At 41.6% G+C, this 22,241-nt stretch overlaps 1 protein-coding gene across 4 annotated transcripts in view; it reads left to right on the top strand.

Annotated features, from left to right (window-relative positions):
• Prdm10 (PR/SET domain 10) overlaps positions 1-22,241 on the top strand; it is a 105,246-nt gene that overhangs the window by 32,587 nt on the left and 50,418 nt on the right. For all 4 annotated transcript variants that reach the window (XM_055601453.1, XM_055601454.1, XM_055601455.1 and 1 more), the window contains exons 2-7: positions 4,230-4,422; positions 6,761-6,925; positions 8,892-8,951; positions 16,303-16,510; positions 18,002-18,243; positions 20,629-20,832. In XM_055601453.1, the coding sequence (XP_055457428.1) occupies positions 4,354-4,422; positions 6,761-6,925; positions 8,892-8,951; positions 16,303-16,510; positions 18,002-18,243; positions 20,629-20,832 (948 nt within the window). In that variant the 5' untranslated portion in view covers positions 4,230-4,353. The remainder of the gene's footprint in view (positions 1-4,229; positions 4,423-6,760; positions 6,926-8,891; positions 8,952-16,302; positions 16,511-18,001; positions 18,244-20,628; positions 20,833-22,241) is intronic.

Genomic DNA, 22,241 nt, shown 5'->3' with positions numbered 1-22,241 from the left:
TTCTTCTTCTTCTTCTTCTTCTTCTTCTTCTTCTTCTTCTTCTTCTTTTTAAATGATTTATTTATTGTTATTTTATTTGCATTGGTGTTTTGCATGCATGTATGTATGTGTGAAAGTATCAGATCCCCTGGAACTGGAGTTACAGACAACTGTGTCCTGTCATGTAAGTACTGGGAATTGAACTTGGGTCCTTTGGAAGAACAGTTAGTGCTCTTAACCTCTGAGCCATCTCTTCAGCTTGTGTGATTCTGCCACACTGAAGATAGTTTAATTCTGAGGACTCTAGAGAGTATAAAAAGACAGAGCCCTAAGAGAGGGGGTGCGGCTGTTCATCCTGCTGGTTCCTGCTCCTGCTGCTGTTGCTGGTTTGTCAAGTAGGGGAGAGAAAAGAGACAAGAAGTTAGAGATATTCTGAGGAGAGACAAAGGTTGGACTTTTCCCAACGAACTCAAGACTCCTAATCAGCAGGAAGAAGTCTACAAATATCTCAACATCTCCTCTACCCACTAATGTTCTGGTGTTTGGGTGCTGGGAGGGATTGGGGTGGAGAAGGGTGGTAGATACAAGAACACAAATAAAATGTATTTTAAAAAATACACCTACACTTACTTGTGGAGGTTAGAAGACAGCCCTGAGTGTCAAGCTTCAGAAACTGACTACTTGCCCTGGTCTAGAACTTACCAGTTGCAGCACCTGGCTTTATATATAGTTATATATAAAGTTGAACTGAGGTCTTCTTGTTTACAAGGTAAGCACTTCACGGACTGAGCTATCTCGTATGTTCCCCAAACCTAGACATTTGTCAGCATAAGGGTTGTTGAATAAATTACAATATATTCATACAAAGAAATTATGCAGCTGGAGTGAAAAATGAAGAAAATGTGTGTGGATGGAATGGTGCACAAGATAGATTGTTGCATAGAACAACACACATAGAAGAGTTGTTACCTTGTAAGAAATCAATAATTCATTTGTTTGCGGTTGGAGAGATGGAAATATATTGTATATGTATTTGTTTGTATGTGAATAAAATGCTTTTGGAAGGAAAAACAAGAAATGGACTCTAAGAATTGTTCCCAAAGAGTGGCCAAGAGATTCTGGGGAGGGTGATCATCTGCTGTATCCATTTGTACTCTTTCAGTTTTCAGCTAACTGTATTTAATACTTATTAAACTAGACATAAATAAAATTGAAATGAAAGAAAGAAAACAGAGTGGGCTCAGTGTAAAGTGTTTGCTTATCACCGATGAGGTCTTGGGTTCTTTCTACCTTTCCCTCATAGTATAAAACACCTTTTTAGAAATGAAAACTAAGAGGAGGCTCTTGGACTTGTGTACAGTTTGCAAGGACATCTGTATACCTGCCTGGTACTCCCATGGCTAGGAGCATTTGAATATTTAGATGGATCAGGTTGAAAAAAGTTCTCTAATTCTTTTATGGGAAGGGCATTACTGCATATTTTTTTTGATATTTCTGCTAAAAATATGAATTCTAGAATCTAACCTCACAGAAATATCAGATAAACTGAAGACCATTCTCTGTGTTTCAGAAGTGTCCATGTCACAGGAGACCAGCAATAGGAAGCTGCTGGACTGACATAGACATTGGGACAAGACAGTGAACAAACACAGTGAGCAGTGTTTGACACTAGATTGGATCGGAGCCAGGGAGAAAAATGTTCCTTTGGCTGTTAGGGACAGTAAACTAGACAGTTGGCAAAATATTAGGAAGGTCTGTGAGTAAAATAGACTTGCTGCTTCAGTCTTTTTTTTTTTAATTAAATTTTTTATTTTTTTATATTAGTTACAACTGTTTCAATCTTATCTGTGTGATTTTGATATGGTCTTGTACCTCTGTGAGTGTTCCCAGTTGTGGAAATTAGCTACTTACAAATTTGGAGATAAGATGGATGATGGTGCACCTGTATCTCCAGTTGAGACCAGTACAAGATGACCACATGAGTTTGAAACTAGCCTGGCTGTTATGGTTATTTTTCCAAAACTGTGTTTGTGTCATAGTTTCTCTCTTAACCCTGATGTCACACAAATAATTGAGACTCTGTTATATTATTTTTAACAAGCTTCACCGCATAAGAACTGAGCAGTTTTAACTCTATTCTTAACCCTCTAAGCTAATTTGGCTTCCTCCTAGCATGTGTCCCAGAGATACTTGCACTTTGTAGCTTTTCTTGCTGAGCTCTTTCTTTTGTTTCCTCCTGTGGCTTAATCCCCCTCTTCTTCTTCTGACTCCTCCTACCTTGGCTGGAAGGAAGTCTAGTCACATTCTGTCCTCTGCTCAGTGATTGGCTGTAAGTTGGTTTATTGGCATATCAGGAGACAATTGGAGAACAGTGTTTACACAATACTGAGACAGAAGATTCTCAGAACAAGAATTGCAACCAGATATAGGAGGTTTAGAAATCAGCATCTGAATTACACAAGAACCTTATGCCTACACCTGGGTATTTTTTTTCACCCAATGCAGAGTTTCTCTGTTTAACAGCCCTGGCTGTCCTGGAACTCGTTTTATAGAACAGGCTGGCCTCAAACTCACAAATCTGCCTGTTGCTTCCCAAGTGCTGGGATTAAGGGCATGTGCCATCACTGCCCAGCTTAGTCTGGGTAATTTAGCAAGACACCATATCAAAAAGAAAAAAAAAAATGGCAAAGGAACAGTGTTTTATAATTTACTCTGAAATGGTTGAGGTAAAAAGAGAAAAGAAGGAAAAATGTGACTGGAGAGATGGAGCAGTGGAAAAGCTCTTTCCATGTAAACATGAAGACTGGAGTGTGGATCCCAGAACCCTGTAAAAACAGGCATAGTGTTGGCTTCTTGCAGTCTCAGCATGTGGGAAATAGAGACAGGGGATCCTCAGGGCAAGCTGGCTAGCCAGAATTGAAGAGCTGTGTTCAGTGAGAGACCGTGCAGTAAATAAAGTGGAGTGATGAAGGAAGACAGTGTCAACAGGGCCTCCATGCATAGTGCACCCACACACATGCAAGTATGTTGTGGTTGTTTGAATGAGAATCCCCCCCCCCCGCTCCTATGTTAACACTTGATCCCCAGTTGGTACAACCATTTAGGGAAGTTTAGGATGCTATTTGGAGATAGGCTTTGAGAATTTAAAAACTCTAGTCATTTTGCCATTTCCATTACCTTAAAGAATCTATCTTAGCAGGCTGGAGAGATGAATCAGTGGTTAAGATCACTTGCTGCTCTTGCAGAGAACCTTTGTTCAGTTATTAGCACCTGCAAGGTACCTCACAACTATCTGTAACTCCAGCTTTAGGGAATGTGATGGCCTCTTCTGGCTTCCTCAGACTCTAGGCACACATGCAGTATACATACATACAGGCAAGACAGTCATATACATAAATAAGTAAATCTTTTTTAAAAATAAGTTTTTAAAGGCGCATGCCTTTAATCCCAGCACTTGGGAGGCAGAGGTAAGTAGATCTCCGAGTTCGAGGATAGCTAGGACTACACAGAGAAACCCTATCTTGAACTCTACCTCCCCCCAATTTTTTTTTTTTTTTTAAGAATCTTATCTAAAAGCGTAGGCTTTCAAAATGTAGTTTAGAAATGCAAGTTTCAAAATGTAGTCTTTTGTGTTTGTTGATGTTTGGAAAGGCTTTAATTGCCCATATTCACTCCTTTACTGCCCTGATGGAATGGAACACAAGGTTTGTATTTGCATTCACTGATTGTAATGTAAGCTGGGAAATTCAGTTTCTTTTATCAGCTGTTGCTCCCTTGTTTTATCATTTTTATTATTCTGTTCTTCATTTTGAGTAGAAGTGGTAGTGGTCTATGAGGTCATCTCTGCCTGGGAAAATCCTGGGCCACTCACTCAGGAGACAGATCTGTCTGAGTTCAAGCCTCACGCAGTCTACAGAGGGACGCAGCAATCAGATGGAGCATAAGCCTATCATTTACCTCTAGCTAAAACAGAGGAGGAGAATTTTTCTCAAAAGAACTAAGATTGCCTTCAATATTTACAATGAGGGTTACATTTTATTTATTACATGTAAATACACATACATACATATAGCTAATGATTGTCCAAAATATAGCAGGTATGCAATATATTATATTATTGTCACAAATAACATTTTTACCCTTTGCCAAGCTGTGTTATCTTTTAACAAATCTTTTCTTTGTGGTTGAAACTAGTTTATTAAAATGTAGTCATCCACTTAAGCCTCGGCCCCTTTGCTGTCTTTTTTCAGGCTACAGAAACCTTCCTGCCATCCATGAGCACATGTGTACAGGACGGTCACGACCAATGAGTGTCCTCTCTCCTGTGCTGCTGCTGTAGGTGGCTCAGACTTGGAGCTGTCAAGTAAGGAGAAGATGGATTCCAAAGATGAAAGCTCCCCTGTGTGGCCGACGTCTGCGGACCATGAACAGAACACTGCACAGGTAGAGGACAACCTGTGCCAGCTCACTGTTGGCAGGAGGGTTTTAGCTGGGTGGATGCCAGCACTACACAAATGCCAGTGTCTCTGTCGCTGCAGTGAGAGTGGCCGGGAGGGAGCGGATGTTAGGCCTTGCTGGAATGCATTAGCACTTGGCTTTACTGACAGCTGTTCTGTGAGGTAGAACTCATCTACGCCGTAGGCTTCACCCCTGCACCGTGCTAGTGGAAACTGCTTCACTACCCTCCTTTATCTGTGCTGTTGATACTGAAAACCTCAATCCATTGCTGGCTTCTTTTACATTAGCCAGTGCAGAGTCCAATAATCCATGAGTAATGAAGCCTATGGAAGGCTCATAAAGTGAGTGACCCATCTTCTCTTTTAAGGTAGGGTCTTGTCTGGCCTGGACCTCTATATAGTCTAGACTGCTCTTGAACTCATAGAGATCTGCCTGTTTCTGCCTCCCAAGTGATGATGGGAGGCAGGTTAGGCCCATAAACTCAGTTTTATACAGTAGGATAAACATGATCCAGTTTTTCACTAAATTATAAACCATATTACTATTGTCAGAATCACAAAGTTAAATGTGCAAATATTACTTATTTTAGAAAATAATCAGTACTGTAATAAACAATAATGATGACATAATATGACTTAAAGGTTACAGTCTAAAATTTAGAGAAGAGTGGTTCCAGAGACATTTTCAGCAGAATAACTGAGAACACAGCTTTTCTCATGGAAACTGTTTTGATGACTACTTCGTTAACTTATGCATTGTGTTTATCTAAAGCGAGAGAAACAGTGAGGAGTAGTGGCACATGCCTACAGAGGCAGTTGATCTCTATGAGTTTATGGACAGCCTAGTCTACTTAGTGAGTTCCAAGCCAGCCAGGGCTACATAGTGAGACCTTGTCTTAGAGAGAAAGGGAGAGGGAGGGAGACAGAAGACAGACAGAAGTGGGGGGAATTAAAGGAAATGTTTTTGTGAGGTTCTGTATGGGATCAAGGTCTCTGCCTGTGGGGGAGCTGAGTTCAGGAACCCTCACTACATTTTTTTTATTTCCAGTTTTTCTGCTCTTAATTTCTGCAAACTCTTATTTATAGACTATGAGTGAAGAAAGCCAAGTGGAAAAGCTTAGCTTTCTCATTTTTTGAGGAAAATGTCTGTCCCCCATTTTAAAGCTTTGGTATGAATGAGAAAGTTAAAAACTGTAAGATTATAAATCGAAGTCACAAGTTTACCTTACAGCAATGAAAGCTGTGCAGATGTACTATGAGCCTAATTTCCCCATGTGTATGCTTTATCTTGAGGCGTAAATTGAATGTATACAGAAGACAGATTAATCACTAAGCAGAAAATCTGTTGTATTCCTGTGGTGCTCAATTTTACTTGGCCTCTAGCATTCTTTCTGGACATTAAGTTAGTTTATGTGTCATCTGGGAAATCTATTATTTCCCCCTGGAGAAAACTGCCATAGAAGCATTAGGACCAGTGGCAAGTCAGTAAAGGAGTAAGGATGGCAATCCAGCAACGTCAGCACATCAGTTATTCCTTCCCCCAAATGTGTGCTTCGGTTATCCTCCTATAGATGTTCTGTATCAGGCATGGGGCACAAGCCACGCAGGGGCCTCCCCGGAGTCAGTCTTCTACTGGCCACCCCTCAGAGAGGATTTTATACAACTTAGTTCTTTGAGTCCTCTAGGTCTTAGGACACAGAACACTTCCCTGGGCACAGCTGAACTGCTTGACCAGAGCCACTTAAAATTACTTCAGTAAGGTTTTCTGCTTCTTTTCTTAGCCGACAAGGAAGAGTTCCATCGCACCCATTGAGTCAGTGACGTGTGCTGGTGTGCCTCCATGCAGTATGTCCTTCACATATGGAATAACATGTAGACGTGAAAGTGACCTTATTTAATGTGTCTGCTGAAAAGCAGCATTCATTACAAAATAGAATTTTTATGATGTGTTGAAAGCAATTGTTTTTAGGCCTATACCACAGAGCAAAGTGTGTTTTATAGTTTGGCAGTGGTGTCATGTAGTTGCTTTTCTAGGATCAATTCACTGCCCCCCTCATGAGTCACCAGAAGTTATCTATTTGCATTGGGTTTTTAAGACAAAAGAAATTCTAGTCAGCTCTATAATATGAAACAGTAAATTACTGACAGATCGGTGCATCCTGCCTTCTGGGCTGTCGCTCAGTGTGGATGAAGGCACATCACTCTTCCTTTTCCTTACATGAGGGATATTTCAGCTTGGCTGTGCTTGGTTGGCCATGTGCCTTTCTGAGTTTGAGTTTGTTTTATAAAGATAGATGCAACATACTTGATTGCTTTTTCCCCAGGTGCACTTTGTTCCGGATGCTGGAGCCGTGGCTCAGATTGTATACACTGATGACCAAGTCCGTCCGCCTCAGCAGGTGGTGTACACAGCAGATGGTACCTCCTACACGTCAGTGGACGGTCCAGAGCACACGCTGGTGTACATCCACCCGGTGGAAGCCGCACAGGCATGTGAAGAAATGTTTTGCTTTGTTTACTAATTAATACACTAATTACTTATGTACGTGATGGGTCAGTTGTTGTCCTAGAGGTTTTGATTCAGTAAACAGTCAGATTTGTGCTATCAAGGAGCATATAACTAAATTTGACAATGAAAGAGATGGTACATTTATTTAAATTAAGCGCAAAAATGAGTGAAAGCTCTAGCCTCATGTGAGTCTTTCCCTCGTGACCACTGACGTGGTTGTTACTTTGTTGCCTTTATTAACCACCACCAAGCATTTGTTGCACTGCATAGTGGATAGCTAAGTCAAAGTTGGCTCAGTGAAAGAATTCAGATTATTTCAGCTAAGTGTGTAAACAAAGGATCCTGCCACTAGCTTGGACTGCTGTTTGTTAGTAACTTACTGGGTTATAGGACTATAATAGAAGCCAAGGCAGATACTCACAAAAGCTTTACAATACAGCCTTTATTTTTTGCCACTGGCGTAGAGTTTCTAGAAGAGTGACACAGATATTCCACAAATATTTTTAGCACTTTAAGTGTTACATAGAATACATATGCACAGGTCCCATATACCATACTCACACATAATGAATGCTGAGGATATAGTAAGGATGCAATACATTGTACTTCTATTATTATTTCTTCCATTTGTGTTGCATTTTAATCCAGACCTCCATGTGTGCTAAGTGCATGCCCTACCAGTGGTCTGTAGTGTCAATCCCTATTTTTTTTTTTTAGACAGAATTTTTCTACATACCATGGCTGACCTAGAACTTACTATTATATAGATCAGGCTGGCCTCGAACTCACAGAGATTGCTTGCCTCTACTTCCTGAGTGCTGCCAGCAAAAGCATGTGCTTCCATGCCTGGCTTCGTTTGTTTTTACTTTTAATTTTAAAAATATTTTTTATAGTAGGAGTCTTGTCATAAAATTGTCCTCATGTAGTATTTCATCCAGAGGGTCATATCACTTCTAAGAAAAAAATGGGATTCACCTCATGAATACATTTTTAGTCTATTTAGAGATGAAATTGCCAAATACTCACATGGTTCTTTTAGAATGCCTTGGTTTATTGACAGTCCTCTAACTGTATTAAAGTACAACCAGAGAATGTATGTAAAAGATGGCTTGTACTTAAGTGCTATTTTGTTATAATATTACTAAATGTCTGAATTTTGATAATTTTTTAAAAAGTCAAAGTGAAGAAATCTCCCTTCTTGAACCTGTCCTTCATGTTCCTCTGGAATCAGACTTAACCAGTTTTAATTCCCAGAGGTTTACAAAAAATCTTGGGAAATCAAAGTCTTTCAGAAGATTTAGCAGAGTGCCTTTTTCTGGATTGGAGATACTGACCTTGTTTTAGCTATAACATGTGGAAATTCTTCTTCTCTAGTTGTTGTGTGTTTATGATGTTTTTTTTTTCTCCATATTATCATTATTATACCTATTAGCTTTACCAAAAAGAACCCACAGGCTATAAATTCAATTTATGTTCTTCCTACTTTTCTGATGATAAAGACGTTGATATTGTAAAGGCTTAGAAACTAGCCTGTTCCCGAAACCCCTCTGTGTGCCTCTAACTCTCAATTTATTTTCACTGACTGACAAGTCTCCTCTGTGAGTAGGGTTCAGTCTGAATGGTGCACTGTGTTCATGGCATGTCTTTCATGTTTTCAAGACATGCCTTTTTAATTAGCTGTGACATTCAACCTCAAGAGAGGCACTGCTTGAGAGTAGAATATTGACATGTGTTAGCCTTTCGGGATGGTTGCTTGCTTAGTCTCTGGAGCCTTGTGAATGAAAAGCAAATTCGAGAACACTGTCTTTATCTCCTGCATTAATGAGGGAATCCTAGGCATGATTCAAGATAACTCTCCTAAGAGTTGGTGCTTAGCAGAATAATTTTTCCTGTATAGGTGAGCAGTGCAAAGATCTATTGATGTTTGTTTGTTTGCTTTTCTCTAGACTCTGTTTACAGACCCAGCCCAGGTAGCTTATGTCCAACAGGATGCCACAGCTCAACAGGTAACGAAAAGTCCTTTGTGCCATTTGGGAGGAATATAGTGGCTGTCCTGTTCCTGCAGTGTTCTACCCCATGCTGTCTCTGAGTGTGTGTGTGTGTTTGTTTTTTATGTACATTCTCTAACTTCTTTAATGGAAACAAAGCAAAACAGAACATAATGCTAACATACTGCGGCCAGTATATCGGAACAGCCTGCTAATAAAAAGTGATTGTTTAGGGAAGTTTATAAAAGGAAGCATATAGTACTGAGGGAGATGAGACAGGAGGATTGGTTGAAGCTGCTCTAGACCAGCCTGGCCAAAATAGTCATTGTATCAGACAAACAAACCCAACATAAACAGGATCAAGTTTCCAATAAAAGAATGATCATGAGGCTTTCTTTTCTTTTTGTACCTGGTACTCCTATAACACTAGCACTTGGGAGGCAGAGGCTGGAGAGATATAGGTTCTAAGCCAGATTGAGCTACATAGCTAGGCTGTCTCTAGAGAGTTAGGGAGAGACACACATAGCATTACACCTTCTAAAAGTTGGCAAGCCTTTTGCCCTGGTCATTCTCAGAGAGTTTCTTGTCAGTTACTTGAGAGAGGAATTTCTTTTCCTGACAATAAACACAGCACCATTTTCATCCCCTAATGATGTATAGTTCTGAGAGGTTGCTGTCAATAACAGCCTGAAAAAGACTGGTAAGTGGTGTTTTGATGGGCAAACCATCTGGTAGCAAGTACCTCAGCTTTGCCACATCTGAAGAGGGATGGCTGTTCATTATGTGCCTCCTAGTGCTGTGTACTTTCTTTTGTGTCATTTTCTGTGAAGTGTTCATCCCAGAAAATCATACCTGAATCTGACCAAGTCTATAGAATGTCTGCAGGTGACAAGATGCATGGCAGACAAGCTGAACGAGTCAAAAGACATACCAGACTTATTAGTGAAATTAAGCCTGTGGACTCCAGGAGAAAAGGCCTGTGGTTTGGAGTTTTGCTTATTTTTTGACACAGAGTCCTTCTGTATTCTAAGCTGTTGAACTCACTGTGTAGTTAAAGAGGGTTTTGAGCTTATGATCTTCCTGTCTTCACCTCCTGTATACTGGGCTCACAGGCATTACTATCACACTCAATGTATGTATGCCAGGGGTCTAGCCCAGGTCTTTTGTGCATGCCAGGCAAATATTGTATTACTGGAGCTACATCCCATCTAGATAACCTGTTTGGATTTTGTTGCTGTTTTTTTTTTTTTTTTTTGTTTTGTTTTGTTTTTGTTTTAGTTTGTACAAGTATTCTACCACTGAACTATATCCCATGACTTTTCCCACAAATGATCCCAAAGTAAAAGAAGAGGAGGAGGAACTAACAGACTTGGCTGTATCAGTGCAGTAAATGCTGTGTATGGTTTTCATTTGGATCCTGATTAGATAAAACCAAGTGTAAAAAAGAGGAGACAGCTGGGAAAAGCAGTAACACTAATGGATTTTTAATTACACTTAAAGAATAGTAAGTTCTTAGGAATGGTAAAATACAAACTATAAAGGTCACTGAATATAAATGTCTTATACATATTTATACATAAAATACAGACACACTGAACTATTTAAAGATGATAGCCTATAAAACATGTAAGTTTTGCGTCATAGTAATCTAGTGAGAGGTAAAGAGGGTGGGAGGGTCAGTTAGTGCTTTGAATCTAAATGGCAAGTGGATGAAATTTGTTGCACTGGTCCACTTGATGTGTTTGAGATTTATTCTTATGAGTAAGAAAAGTATTTATTTGAGATAGTGTCTTAGTTGTGTAGCCTAAGCCGGTCTCAAGTATGATATTCTCCTACCTCAGCCTCTCATGGCCTGGGATTACAGGTGTGAATCACCATGCGTTGTTTAAGAAAACTATTTTGACAAATCTCTATAAATTGCTTCTGGGATATTGAAGAAATTGTATTCCTGTGAACTATATACAAATGCCCATTTTCAATACTCTAGCACTGGTATGTTTGCATTCTTTTTAAATTTTGCCAACCTGATGGACTAAATGATATTTTGTTATTTTACTATTGAGGGATGCTTTAATTGATGGTTTTGTTTCTATTTGTACCTCAAAGGGACCTTCATCTTCTCCAATCTCCAGAAACAATCTGGTCCTTTTATGTTTTGTATGAAAGGAAAGTTGTACTTAGCTCTGTGAACCTTGGTATTAAAAAATGGTGTATGCAGCTGTTGGCTTAGAGGCTTGCTTGAGTTTGTTCTCTTTTTCATGCTGGGATCACGTTCACGGCCTTGTGCATGTGGAGGGCATACTACCATCGAGCTACATTCCCAGCTTCATCTATCTGCTGTCTCTGCCTCTCTCTTTTTCTCCTTCCTTCCTTCCTTCCTTCCTTCCTTCCTTCCTTCCTTCCTCTCTCTTTCTTTCTTTCTTCCTTAGCTGAAAGATTTCTTTTTTGTCTTTAGTGGTGGAAACATCCGTTTGAAGCCCTTTTTATGTGTTCATTCTTTTGTCTTTAAGTGAGGGACCAGTAGACATGGACCCACTTCTCTTTATTTCTGAAAATGAGCATGTGTGATTCCCCACACACAGAGAAGAAAATATGCTTCCATGATAATTGGGCTCAGTAGGAGCCACAAAGCATTCTGTCATATTCACTGCCATCCAGTGTTATTTCCTGTTTCATTTCTCAGATGAATCCTGTCCTGAAATGCATTGTAGAGATTTGGAATTATTCACAGGGTAGCATTAACTGGGAAGAAGAAAGTATACAGTAAGCTTAGTGAATTATTTTTCCTTTCATTGTGTTTGATTGCATAGTGGTGAAGTGTACAGGACTAACAGTTTCCTTTTAAAGTCTTTTCTTCTGTGTAAACCAGGCACATACTGGTCACCTGCCTGCTGCCTGTCCATTGCCAAGAGCATGTGTGTTTAGCTTGTTGCTTAGTATTCAAGGAGGGGTGAAGTAGAGGGTGTTTACCTCATCTGCTGCCTTCCTTGAATAGACTAAATTCCACAGGGGCTGTTGTGACTAGTGGAAAAGCCAAGTGGTGGCAGAACTTGAATTTCATGTGTGCAGTATAGGGGCTGAGACAGACCTCGTCTCAAAGGGACTTAGATGCATACCTATTGCTCAGTAAATGCCAGATGAATATGAATTAAGCTAATTTACAGAGCATCCCACTGTGTGTTGAGTCTGTGCTGTCTATGAATAGACAGTTCTGACCTAGAAATGTTCTTCAATACTTTCCCACAGTGATTGTTGTGCTTCAGGTATCATGTGTTCTGTCTGCTTCAGTGTCAGTTCTCAAAGCTCATGGAGAAGCATGGGAGAGGGGAAGGTTGTCATTACTGTTGCCATGCCAGCTTTCTCAGCAGTGTCAGAAGCCAACAAAAACTTCGCTGAGCCAGAGTTCTTGTAACCGCATCTATTGAGAAAGAAAAAAATGTATCACTGTAGCTTTAGAATAACTCTGAGTTATCAAGTGCATCTTTTTGATGGGCTCTGAAGAGAGACAAAGACTTTACAAGGAGCAAAGGTGTATGTGCACTGTGGTTCAGGCCTGATGACATTGGTCATTAGCACTGGCATTGAGCTGAAGTGGCTTGGGGAAGGTGGTGTAGGAAACTGCTCAAGGTGATGAGTGCGAATGAAGTTGCTTCCTTGGAGAATGTGCTGAGGAGGCTGAGGAAGTTGGAATACCAGAAACCCTCTTTTCCTCTCCTTATCTTCAGGAGGCATCTATTCTGTGTTGAGGCTGAGGCAGAGTATCTTCCTGCTTCCCTCTCCTCCCTCCATTAAAAAAGAAATGTTCTGGAAGGCCCTGAGGTACAAAAATAGAATGTTGTGTGAAAGTCTAGACCTTTGGTCTCAATGAATACATGTTAAAACACATGCGGGCCAAGCATGCAGGTGCATGCTTGTTATTAAAGCTACATGGGAGGTGGGGACGAGTCCTGAGGCCACTCTGAGCTGTTTAGGACTCTCTTTGATTTTGAGGCAAGGTTTTTTCTATGTATCTCTGGCTGTCCTGGAACTCATATTATATAGACCAGGCTTTTCTTGAACTCACAGAGATCTGCTTGTCTCTGCCTCCTGAGTACTGGAATTAAAGGCATGTATCACCATGTCTGGCTACATGGAGCACTTAAAAAAAGATGGGGCTAGAGAGATGGCTCAGGGGTTAAGAGCACTGGCTGCTCTTCCAGATGACCTGGGTTCAATTCCCAGCAGCCACATGGCAGCTCATAACTGTTTGTAACTTCAGTTCCAGGGGATCTGACACCCTCACATAGACATGCAAGCAGTCAAAGCACCAATGCATATAAAAGAAAAAAATAAATCGTTAAAAAAAAAAAAAGAGTTGCCAGGTTTGGTGGCATATACCTGTAATTCCAGGTTTTAGGAAGCAGTGGCAAGAAGTTCACAAGTTGAAGGTGAGTCTGAACTTCTAAGCAAGATTGACTTAAGAAATCAGGAAGGAAGATGAGTAGGAAAAAGACTCAGTATCTATAAGTTTAAGTTTACTAAGTAACTTAGTCTACTAAGTTTGCAGTAGAAAGGTGGCTGTTGTGCTAGTGTGGTCTGATGCCACATTCATAGACATATGTAACTCACTAGGGAATAAACAGATACCAGCTTGAAGTTTGGCTGTATGAAAAATGAATAAATTAGGAATTTTGAGTCCTTGAATATTTGTGTCATATGACATGAAGGTTAGACTCTTCTATGGAATCCCATGGGGAAGGGCAAGCAGAAGATGTGTATGGGGAGATGTCATTAAACTCTTCACAAATGTTCTGAATATCTGGGGAGAAATGAGGCCAGAGATGCTGGACAACCAGATTCTGTGTCAGAGCACAGGAGGGTCAGGGCATCAGATGTGGCTTGCTAGAGAACTAGAATATTTTTAAATTTTTATTTTTTATTAATTACAGTTTATTCACTTTGTATCCCAGCTGTAGTCTCCTCCCTTATCCCCTCCCAATTCCACCCTCCCTCCCTCTTCTCCTCCTATGCCCCTCCCCAAGTTCACTGATAGGGGAGGTCCTCCTCCCCTTCCATCTGACCTGAGTCTATCAGGCCTCATCAGGACTGGCTGCCTTGTCTTCTTCTGTGGCCTGGTAAGGCTGCTCCCCCTTCAAGGGGAGATGATCAAAGAGCCAGCCAGTGAGTTCATGTTAGAGACAGCCCCTGTTCCCCTTACTAGAAAACCCACTTAAGAGACTGAGCTGCCATGGGCTACATCTGTGCAGGGGTTCTAGGTTATCTCCATGTATGGCCCTTGGAGTATCAGAAAGGCAAATGGAACGGACATTGAAAGAGAGAGAAAACAGGGAACAAGACAGGAGCCTATCACACAGGGCCTCTGAAAGACTCTACCCAGTAGTGTATCAAAGCAGATGCTGAGACTCTTAGCCACACTTTGGGCAGAGTGCAGGGAATCTTATGAAAGAAGGGGGAGATGAAAGACCTGGAGGAGCTCCACATGGAGAGCAACAGAACCGAAAAATCTGGGCCCAGGGGTCTTTTCTGAACTAGAACATTTTGAAGGCAGGTGAGGAAATAGCATCGTAGCAAAGGAAACCAGCATATGGGAAGATAAAGAAAAAAGGAGCTGGCACATTTAAATGATTAAATGACTGAGAAGGACATGGTTGAATATGGTCAGGAGAGAGAATACTGGCTAAAAGGAATTTAGGGTAGTTTATAACGCTTTAACACTCATTTTGTAGAGTGTGTGTTGTGCAACATTAATCCTGTATGTCACCTAAATGTTTGCTTGTCTGCAACACTGACTTAAGCACAAGGAAACAAACATTCACCTCTTTCATTCTTTCCAAAACACTTAAGCCTCTCAGAGTGTTTCAAAGGAGAGCTGTCAGACACGTAGTTGAGCCAACCACATGTTACACCCTGTGTTTAGTTTTGAAAGTGGGCGTGTGTCTTAGTCAAACATTTGCCTCATATGTAGAAAGCTCTGGGTGCCCTTCCTAGCACTGAAGACAGAACAGAGCAAAACACTCGGATGAGATGAGTCGTCCCAAATGCTCAGCAGACAGGAGGGTCACCTGAGTCTGGGCGTTTAGAGAGCTTGCCTGAGCAACATAGTAATTCTGTCTTTGAAAATTAACAAGCTGGGCTGGGGAGTTGGCTCAGAGGGAAAATGCTTGTTGTTCAAACATGAGAACCTGAGTTTGGGTTCTGAGAACCCACATAAAAATTGGCCAGGATTGCTAGGTGGTGGTGGTGCACACTTTTAATCCTAGCACTCAGGAGGCAGAGGCTGCCTGATCTATATAGTGAGTTCCATGACAGGACTATATAGAGAAATTCTGCTTTGAAAAACAAAGAAACAAACAAAAACTCCAAACAAACAAAAAGGGGGGGGGGCATAGTGGTGTGTACCTGTCAGCCCAGCACTGCATCGTCAAAGACAAGTAGATCCCAGGGGCTTGTTAGCCAGCCAGTCTGGCTGAATTAATGAGTGCAAGGTCAGGGAGAGACCCTGCCTCAAAAAATAAAATGAGAATAGAGAGAGCTCACTGCTTAAGAGCATATACTGCTCTGTTACAGGATCTAAGTTCAAATCCTGGCACTCAAATCAGGTGACCCACAACTACCTATAATTCCAGCTCTAAGGGGATCCAGATCTCTGGCCTCTGTGGGCACCTGCATTCACAGACACACACACACACGCGCGCGCACACACACACACACACACGCACACACACTGATTAAAAGATGGAGAGTTATCAATTCAGTGTTGATATCTGACCTCCATATACTTGCATAGGCAAGTGTACCCACTCATGTGCTTACGTGTGTATGTATCACACAAACGTTCAAGTTCTTAGAAGAGCCATCGGTTCCCTTCCCTGCATGATAGTCACTTTTAAAAGGAAGGAGGGACCCTTGCCCCAGACTTAATTCAGATATAAAGACTGAAGATTTCCCGACATCCCCTGCAGGAAGTAGTGGAGAGAGGCTATGTCTGCACTTGAAGCCTCTTGGGGTGCCTCCATTAAGGTCCATTAAGCCAATGTGAAATGTCTTGTGCAAGCAAGGAAAGGAACTAGATTTGAACCTGTTACTGGTGTGTTTGTCAGTGGCTTTTCAGTCTGCCCAGGTATGGGGCAGAAAAGAGGGTGAGGAGGGATGATGGAGTTTAAAAGCTAAGGGCATTAGGGAGTTAGACTGCCTATAGATAAAAGCCATTTTTTCCTCCAGGGCCTTGCAAGAAACTAGTATGAAAAATATATTCTGCCAAAAATGTATTTGTTATGCATACATGTGGCTCCTAGTTCCCTTAAAAGAGGTGCCTGCTTGCTTTGCCCCTTGAGCTTCTGTCCAAGCCTCATTGCCTGTACATAACCAGGTGCTGCCTTCCATTGAGAGTGTGGACGGTTCCGACCCTCTAGCAACTCTGCAGAACCCGATTGCCAGGCTAGACGCGAAAGAAGAAGAGGAAGAAGAAGAGGATGAAGATGAGGAAACAGAGGAAGAAGAAGAAGAGGATGCTGAAGACACAGATGTGGATGACTGGCAGCCTGACCCACCCAGGCCTTTCGACCCCCATGATTTGTGTAAGTACAGGCACTGAACTCTTCTAGGGAGATGTGTAGGAGTACAGTCATGCGCACAGCATTTGTTCATCCCGTACACTGGCACATCATCTCTCTTATCCTGACTCTTGTTTTGTTTTTGGTTTTTACTGATAAAGAATCTGAAACCCAGAAGAGGTTAGGTACCTGCCCAGGGTCAGCTGAGTGGGCAGCCAGGCATCTACCCCGGGGCTCCTGAATCACTATAATGAGTTGGCCTAGGTGGGGTCTCTGCACTGTGTTGCTTTGTCTTTCTCATGGAATTGTTTAAGAATACTTACATGTTCTCAGGTTCTGCAGCACAGAGGCACTCCACACCCTTTATAGGCCTGGCCTTGGAGATCTGGACTCCAGCTCTGGGTGGCAGGCCCCACTCTGAATCCTCCTTCTGTCCTGCCTGCTCAGCTTCTGTGTTTACCTACCTAATCTTTGTTTCTTTCTGTGGATTTTCATGCCCACGTGGCAGACTGACCTCATTCACTTGAGTGACCAAAATGTTCAGTTTGTGGCTTTGCAGTGCCCTCACAGGCCTTCTGTGGTGTTGGTAAAACTTACCTGTTTGGGGCCAGTACTCATTCTCATATCTAAGCCCTGTGTAACAAAGAACTTTGTTTTGTTTTTCTTTGAATTTTTAAGTTTTCAAGGCAACTCCTTAATCAAAATGCACTAAAATCTACTTTATCTTATATTAATACACAGTCTGCGTTACTTGAGAATTGTAGAAATTGTGACTACCCAAACCAGGTCGACACAGCCAGAGGGGGTGGGGCTTGATGAGCATGAGTTCTGTTGGCCTGCTGACTAGTCTCTGATCTGTGACCCTGAGTATCTCTTGGGATCACCTCACAAAGGGAGGGAGCATGCCTGGCTAGAGACAATTCCAGTGTGAGTTAAATATATGTCCTGCCAGGGCTAGAGTAATACGGCTATCTGAGTGATAAAGGAGGGACCCCTGATGATGCTCACTTCAGCATCCTCAGGCCTTGCAACCTGAAGTGAATAGCATTCTCTGTTTGCCTTAGACTACTCCCGTGTTACAGCTTCTCAAATGCTCCGGTGGATTAAACAGTATTGTCAGGATTGATCCCCACAATGGCTTTATTAAAATAATTCTGTCTCATCAGATTTTGCAACATTTAACTAACAAGCTTTTCATTTTTTTTAAGCAATTGATTTGTGAATTGTGTCCACTATTTGAACCACTGTCCAGTAAGGAGTTAAGTCATCGTTCACATATTACCTTTAGCAGTCACAAGGGGATTAGCATGGTTTTTAGGGGAAATTACAGCATTCTCATTGGGCTATGAAAGTGAATATTCCACTTTATAGTGGAATGCCAGCACGATAGTAGCAGTTAACTGAATTTTGGCCTGAAAACTTAAATTTGGGATTGTTTTTATGTCAGCCTCCTTTTCACTGGATAAAGAAGCTTGGCAGCATTTGGCTTTTCCTCAAGCGCTCTTTCTCTTGCAGGGTGCGAGGAGTGTAACAATGCGCACTCTTCGGTGTGCCCAAAGCACGGCCCCTTGCATCCGATCCCTAACCGGCCTGTGCTCACCAGGGCAAGAGCGAGTCTGCCTCTAGTCCTCTACATAGATAGGTTCCTTGGTGGCGTGTTCTCCAAAAGACGGATTCCCAAGCGCACCCAGTTTGGCCCAGTGGAGGGGCCACTGGTGAGGGGATCAGAGCTGAAAGACTGCTACATCCATCTCAAGGTAATTTGGGCCTTTTCCCACTTCACTTGTTCTGTTAAGACTTTCCAAGAGGCACTAAGTTTTGCAGCAAGTCTTTTTTCACTTCACGCCAGCTATTTGCTGGTTTTCTTTTCATGCTTAAGTTACTTATATGGAAGCTTGCTCTCTGTCCTCAATAAACTAGAGATGGTAATGACAGCTGCTTACGGCATTGTATTATTTGGAGATAGCTAGTTCTTGGGATTTATAAGTAGTGTGCTGGGCTTTCATCCTAAAACACGGTAGGGTGCTTAGGGAGAGACAAAGCACTTGCCTTGTAAGCGCAAGGACCAGAATTCAGATCCTCAGCACCCATATGGCAGCTCCTGATATCTAGAACTCTAGTCCTAAGTGATCTAATACCTTCTGGCTTCCACAGGCATCAGGCATGCACATGGTACACATACATGCAGGCAAAACACTCATACATGCAAAATTAATAATAATAATCGTCATCATCATCATCCTAGTATGTATGGTGACCAACCTGTCATTCCAGTAATCTGAAAATGGACACAGGATCCTTGGAGTTGGCTAGCTAGACTGAATCAAAAACATCTGGGTTCCTGCCTGAGTGAATAAAATGAAGAGCTATTGAAGAAGCTGGGCAGTGATGGCACATATCTTTAATCCCAGCACTCAGAAGGCAGAAGTCGGCGGAACTCTGAGACCCTGGCCAGCCTGGTCTACAGAGTGAGTTCCAGGACAGTCAGAGGTATACAGAAAAACTTTGTCAAAAAAAAAAAAAAAAGATAGAGGAAGATTAATTTCATCTTCTGAGCTCCACATGCATGCACACACGAGTGCACGCTGCACCCCCTGCTGGGCAGCGTTTAAGCTGGAAGTGCAGTTCTCAAAGCTGAAGGTTGCCAGGCCAAGGTCAGGGTGTTGGCAGGGCTGTTTTTTTTTTTTTTTTTTTTTTTTTTTGTTTTTTTTTTTTTGGTTTGTGGTGGGGGTTTTTTTTTTTTTTTTTTTTTTTTTCTGCAGTGTTTCTTCTTGACTTGCAGATGGCTGTCACCTTGCTATATCTTCATAGGGTCTACCTGCTATGTTTGTGTTCATAGAATCTGTTTGTGTTCATACAGTATGAACACAAACATAGCAGCCTGCCCTGATGATGCAGTTAAGTTAACTTAATTACCTCTTTAAAGATCTTGACTCAAATGTAGTCACATTCTGAGGAATTGGGGCTATAGTATTCCCACATGAATTTGGCGGGGGGTGGAGGAAGACATAAAATTAAACTTTTAACAGGGGCCTTGGTGTACTTTGTCTTTTGTTTATTTTAATTTTTAATATTTTTGTTTTTTTGAGATAGGGTCTTTCTATGTAGCTCTGGCTGTAGTAGAGCTCCCTATGTAGACCAGGTTGGCCTCAAACTCACAGATATCCATTTGTTTCTGCCTCCTGAGTGCTGGGATTAAAGGCACATGCTGCCATGCCAACTGCATTTTCTCTCCTAAACAAAATGATGGTAGAGGGTTGCTAATATAGCTTAGTTGGTTGAATGCTCATCTGCTCTGTAATCCCAGCATTAAAGAGGAAGAAACAGGAAAATCAGAACTTCAAGATCATTCTTGGTTATATAGTGAGTTTGAGGCCAACCTGAGCTACATGAGAACCTCTCTGAAAAAGGTTTTTACTTTAGAGTTGGTATGGTGGCACACACCTATAATCCCAGCAGTTGTGAGGCTGAAGCAGGAGGATCGTAAATTCTAGGGTAGCCTGGGCTACACATCCAGACCCTGTATCCAAAAGAAAAACTTTAGCTAGAATACGGAGAAATCTGTGGCTGTGTGTGCTCTGTGTTGCTGGAACAGTTGCACTGAGACACTTTTCAGTCTTGGAATGGGTCTGACCTGTGGCATTTTATGTGTGTGTGTTAAAGAATAGTACACAGGGAAGGGTGGAGCAGTTAAGAGTGCTTGCTGCTCTTGTAGAACACCAGGGTTTTGTTCACACACCAACGTGGTAGCTCACAACCATCTGTAACTACAGTTCCAGGGGTTCTGATGCTTCTTCTCACGTCTGTAGATTCCTGCATGCATGTGGTGCATAATAAACTCAGGCACATATATAAAACGAAATAAAAATATGTTTAAAAGAAAAGCATAGTTCAGTCGGATGTGGTGGCTCATATCTGTAATCCCAGCACTCAGGGAGGCAGAGGTGGATCTCTGTGAGTTCGAGGCCAGCCTGGTCTACAAAGTGAGTCCAGGACAACCAAGGCTACACAGAGAAACCCAAACTAAAACAAAAGGAAAAGAAGAGACAGTTCATTGGGGCTGGAGGGATGGCTCAGCAGTTAAGAATCTGTATTGCTTTTCTTGAGGACCCCAGTTTAGTTTACCTTCTCTTTGGTTATAGGTTTCTCTTGACAAAGGAGACAGAAAAGACCGGGATTTACATGAAGACCTGTGGTTTGAGTTGTCCGATGAGACCCTTTGTAACTGGATGATGTTTGTGCGCCCAGCCCAGAACCACCTAGAGCAGAACCTGGTAGCTTACCAATATGGCCACCATGTGTATTATACAACAATAAAGAACGTGGAGCCCAAGCAAGAACTGAAGGTACAGAACTGGATCCACAGCTGCCTGCTAGCCAGAGTGGTGATTGGGGCTCTTTCCTATTACAAAGATCTTTTCCTGATAATTCTTTTATTACTGAGGGACTTCAGCCTTCCTGATGCTCCCAGGACCCCTCTCCCCCAAAGTTACAAAAATCTGTGGATGCTCAAATCTCTGATATAAGTGTATGCATAGAAACCATGCATGTTCTCACACACATTTCAGATGATTTCTAGACTATTTATAATATCTGCTGCAACGTAAGTGCTCTGTAAATAGTCGTTATGCTTAATGTATAGGAATAATGGCAAGTGAAATCTTTGCTTCAGTATAGATGGTGCTTTTATTTTATATTTTCATTCTATTGTTGGTGGAGCCCTGAACAAGCAGGGCTGACTGTACTGGACTTTTAAGAATCCTGTCAATGAAAAAGAATGGAAACAAGTCACTTTTATGTTCGTTAAGGGCCTACACCAAGGCAGTAAGTGTGGGCTGAGGTCCAAACTGTGCTGGGGAGACTGGTAATGGTGATGGGGGTGACTGAAATTGCCAGTGCCATTGTACATACTAAGGAAGAATTACTTGTGAAATGGGAGATTTTGTAAACTGAGATTCAGATGTATGTCTAAGATTTCTTTATCTAAAAAGTTAATTTTTTCAAAGAATTCTATGTGCTGGCTTCTGATTTTAGAAATGATTTTGGGGGATAATTGTTAAAATTTATTTATGAACTAAATGACATAATAAAAATTGTGCTATGATTCTGTATATAAATGAACATTCTGGTTTTTTTTTTTTGTTTTTGTTTTTGTTTTTGTTTTTTCCACTGCTGGAGTTTGAATTTGGGTGCTTGTACACGACAGGCAAGCAGTCACCCCCTCAGCCACACCTCCAGCCTGTGGGGTCTCCCTTTTCAGGCTGGCCTTAAATTAAAATGCCCCCATCCTCAGTCTCCCTAGGCATGTCCCACTTCTGCTCAGTTGACACAAAAGTTTTGTTTGTTTGGCACTAAGGTCTTTAAAAATATTTTTGGTAATGCTTTGATAATTATGTGCAATGTATCTTGTCCAGTCACTCCCACCTCCTTCCATGAACTCCTTCTCCATCTGCCTGCATCTCCCTGTGCCTTAACTTTGTATGCTTTAAAAAATAATTACACATTGATTCTGATTTTTGCTATGGGCATGGGCACCCACTGGATTGTGGTCAGTCTGTCAGGACCATAAGAGACAGAGCCTTATATAGCTCTGGCTGGCTTCTCACTCACTGTGTAGCTAAGGAGTAACCTTGCATTCTTAGTCTCCTGTTTCCCTCTCTCGACTGCTGGGATTCCAGGTGCAAACTACCAGGTATAGCTTCCTGTACGTTTGTAAAAAGAAAAGGGCCTGAAAAGAATGCTTTTTAGTTGTAGA

This window comes from Psammomys obesus, unplaced genomic scaffold (genome assembly GCF_907164565.1).
Source record: "Psammomys obesus unplaced genomic scaffold, mPsaObe1.curated_primary_1811, whole genome shotgun sequence".
In the NCBI taxonomy this organism is placed as follows: Eukaryota; Metazoa; Chordata; class Mammalia; order Rodentia; family Muridae; genus Psammomys; species Psammomys obesus.
Note: the sequence above shows the minus strand (reverse complement) of the source record. Positions and strands in the feature narration are given on the sequence as shown.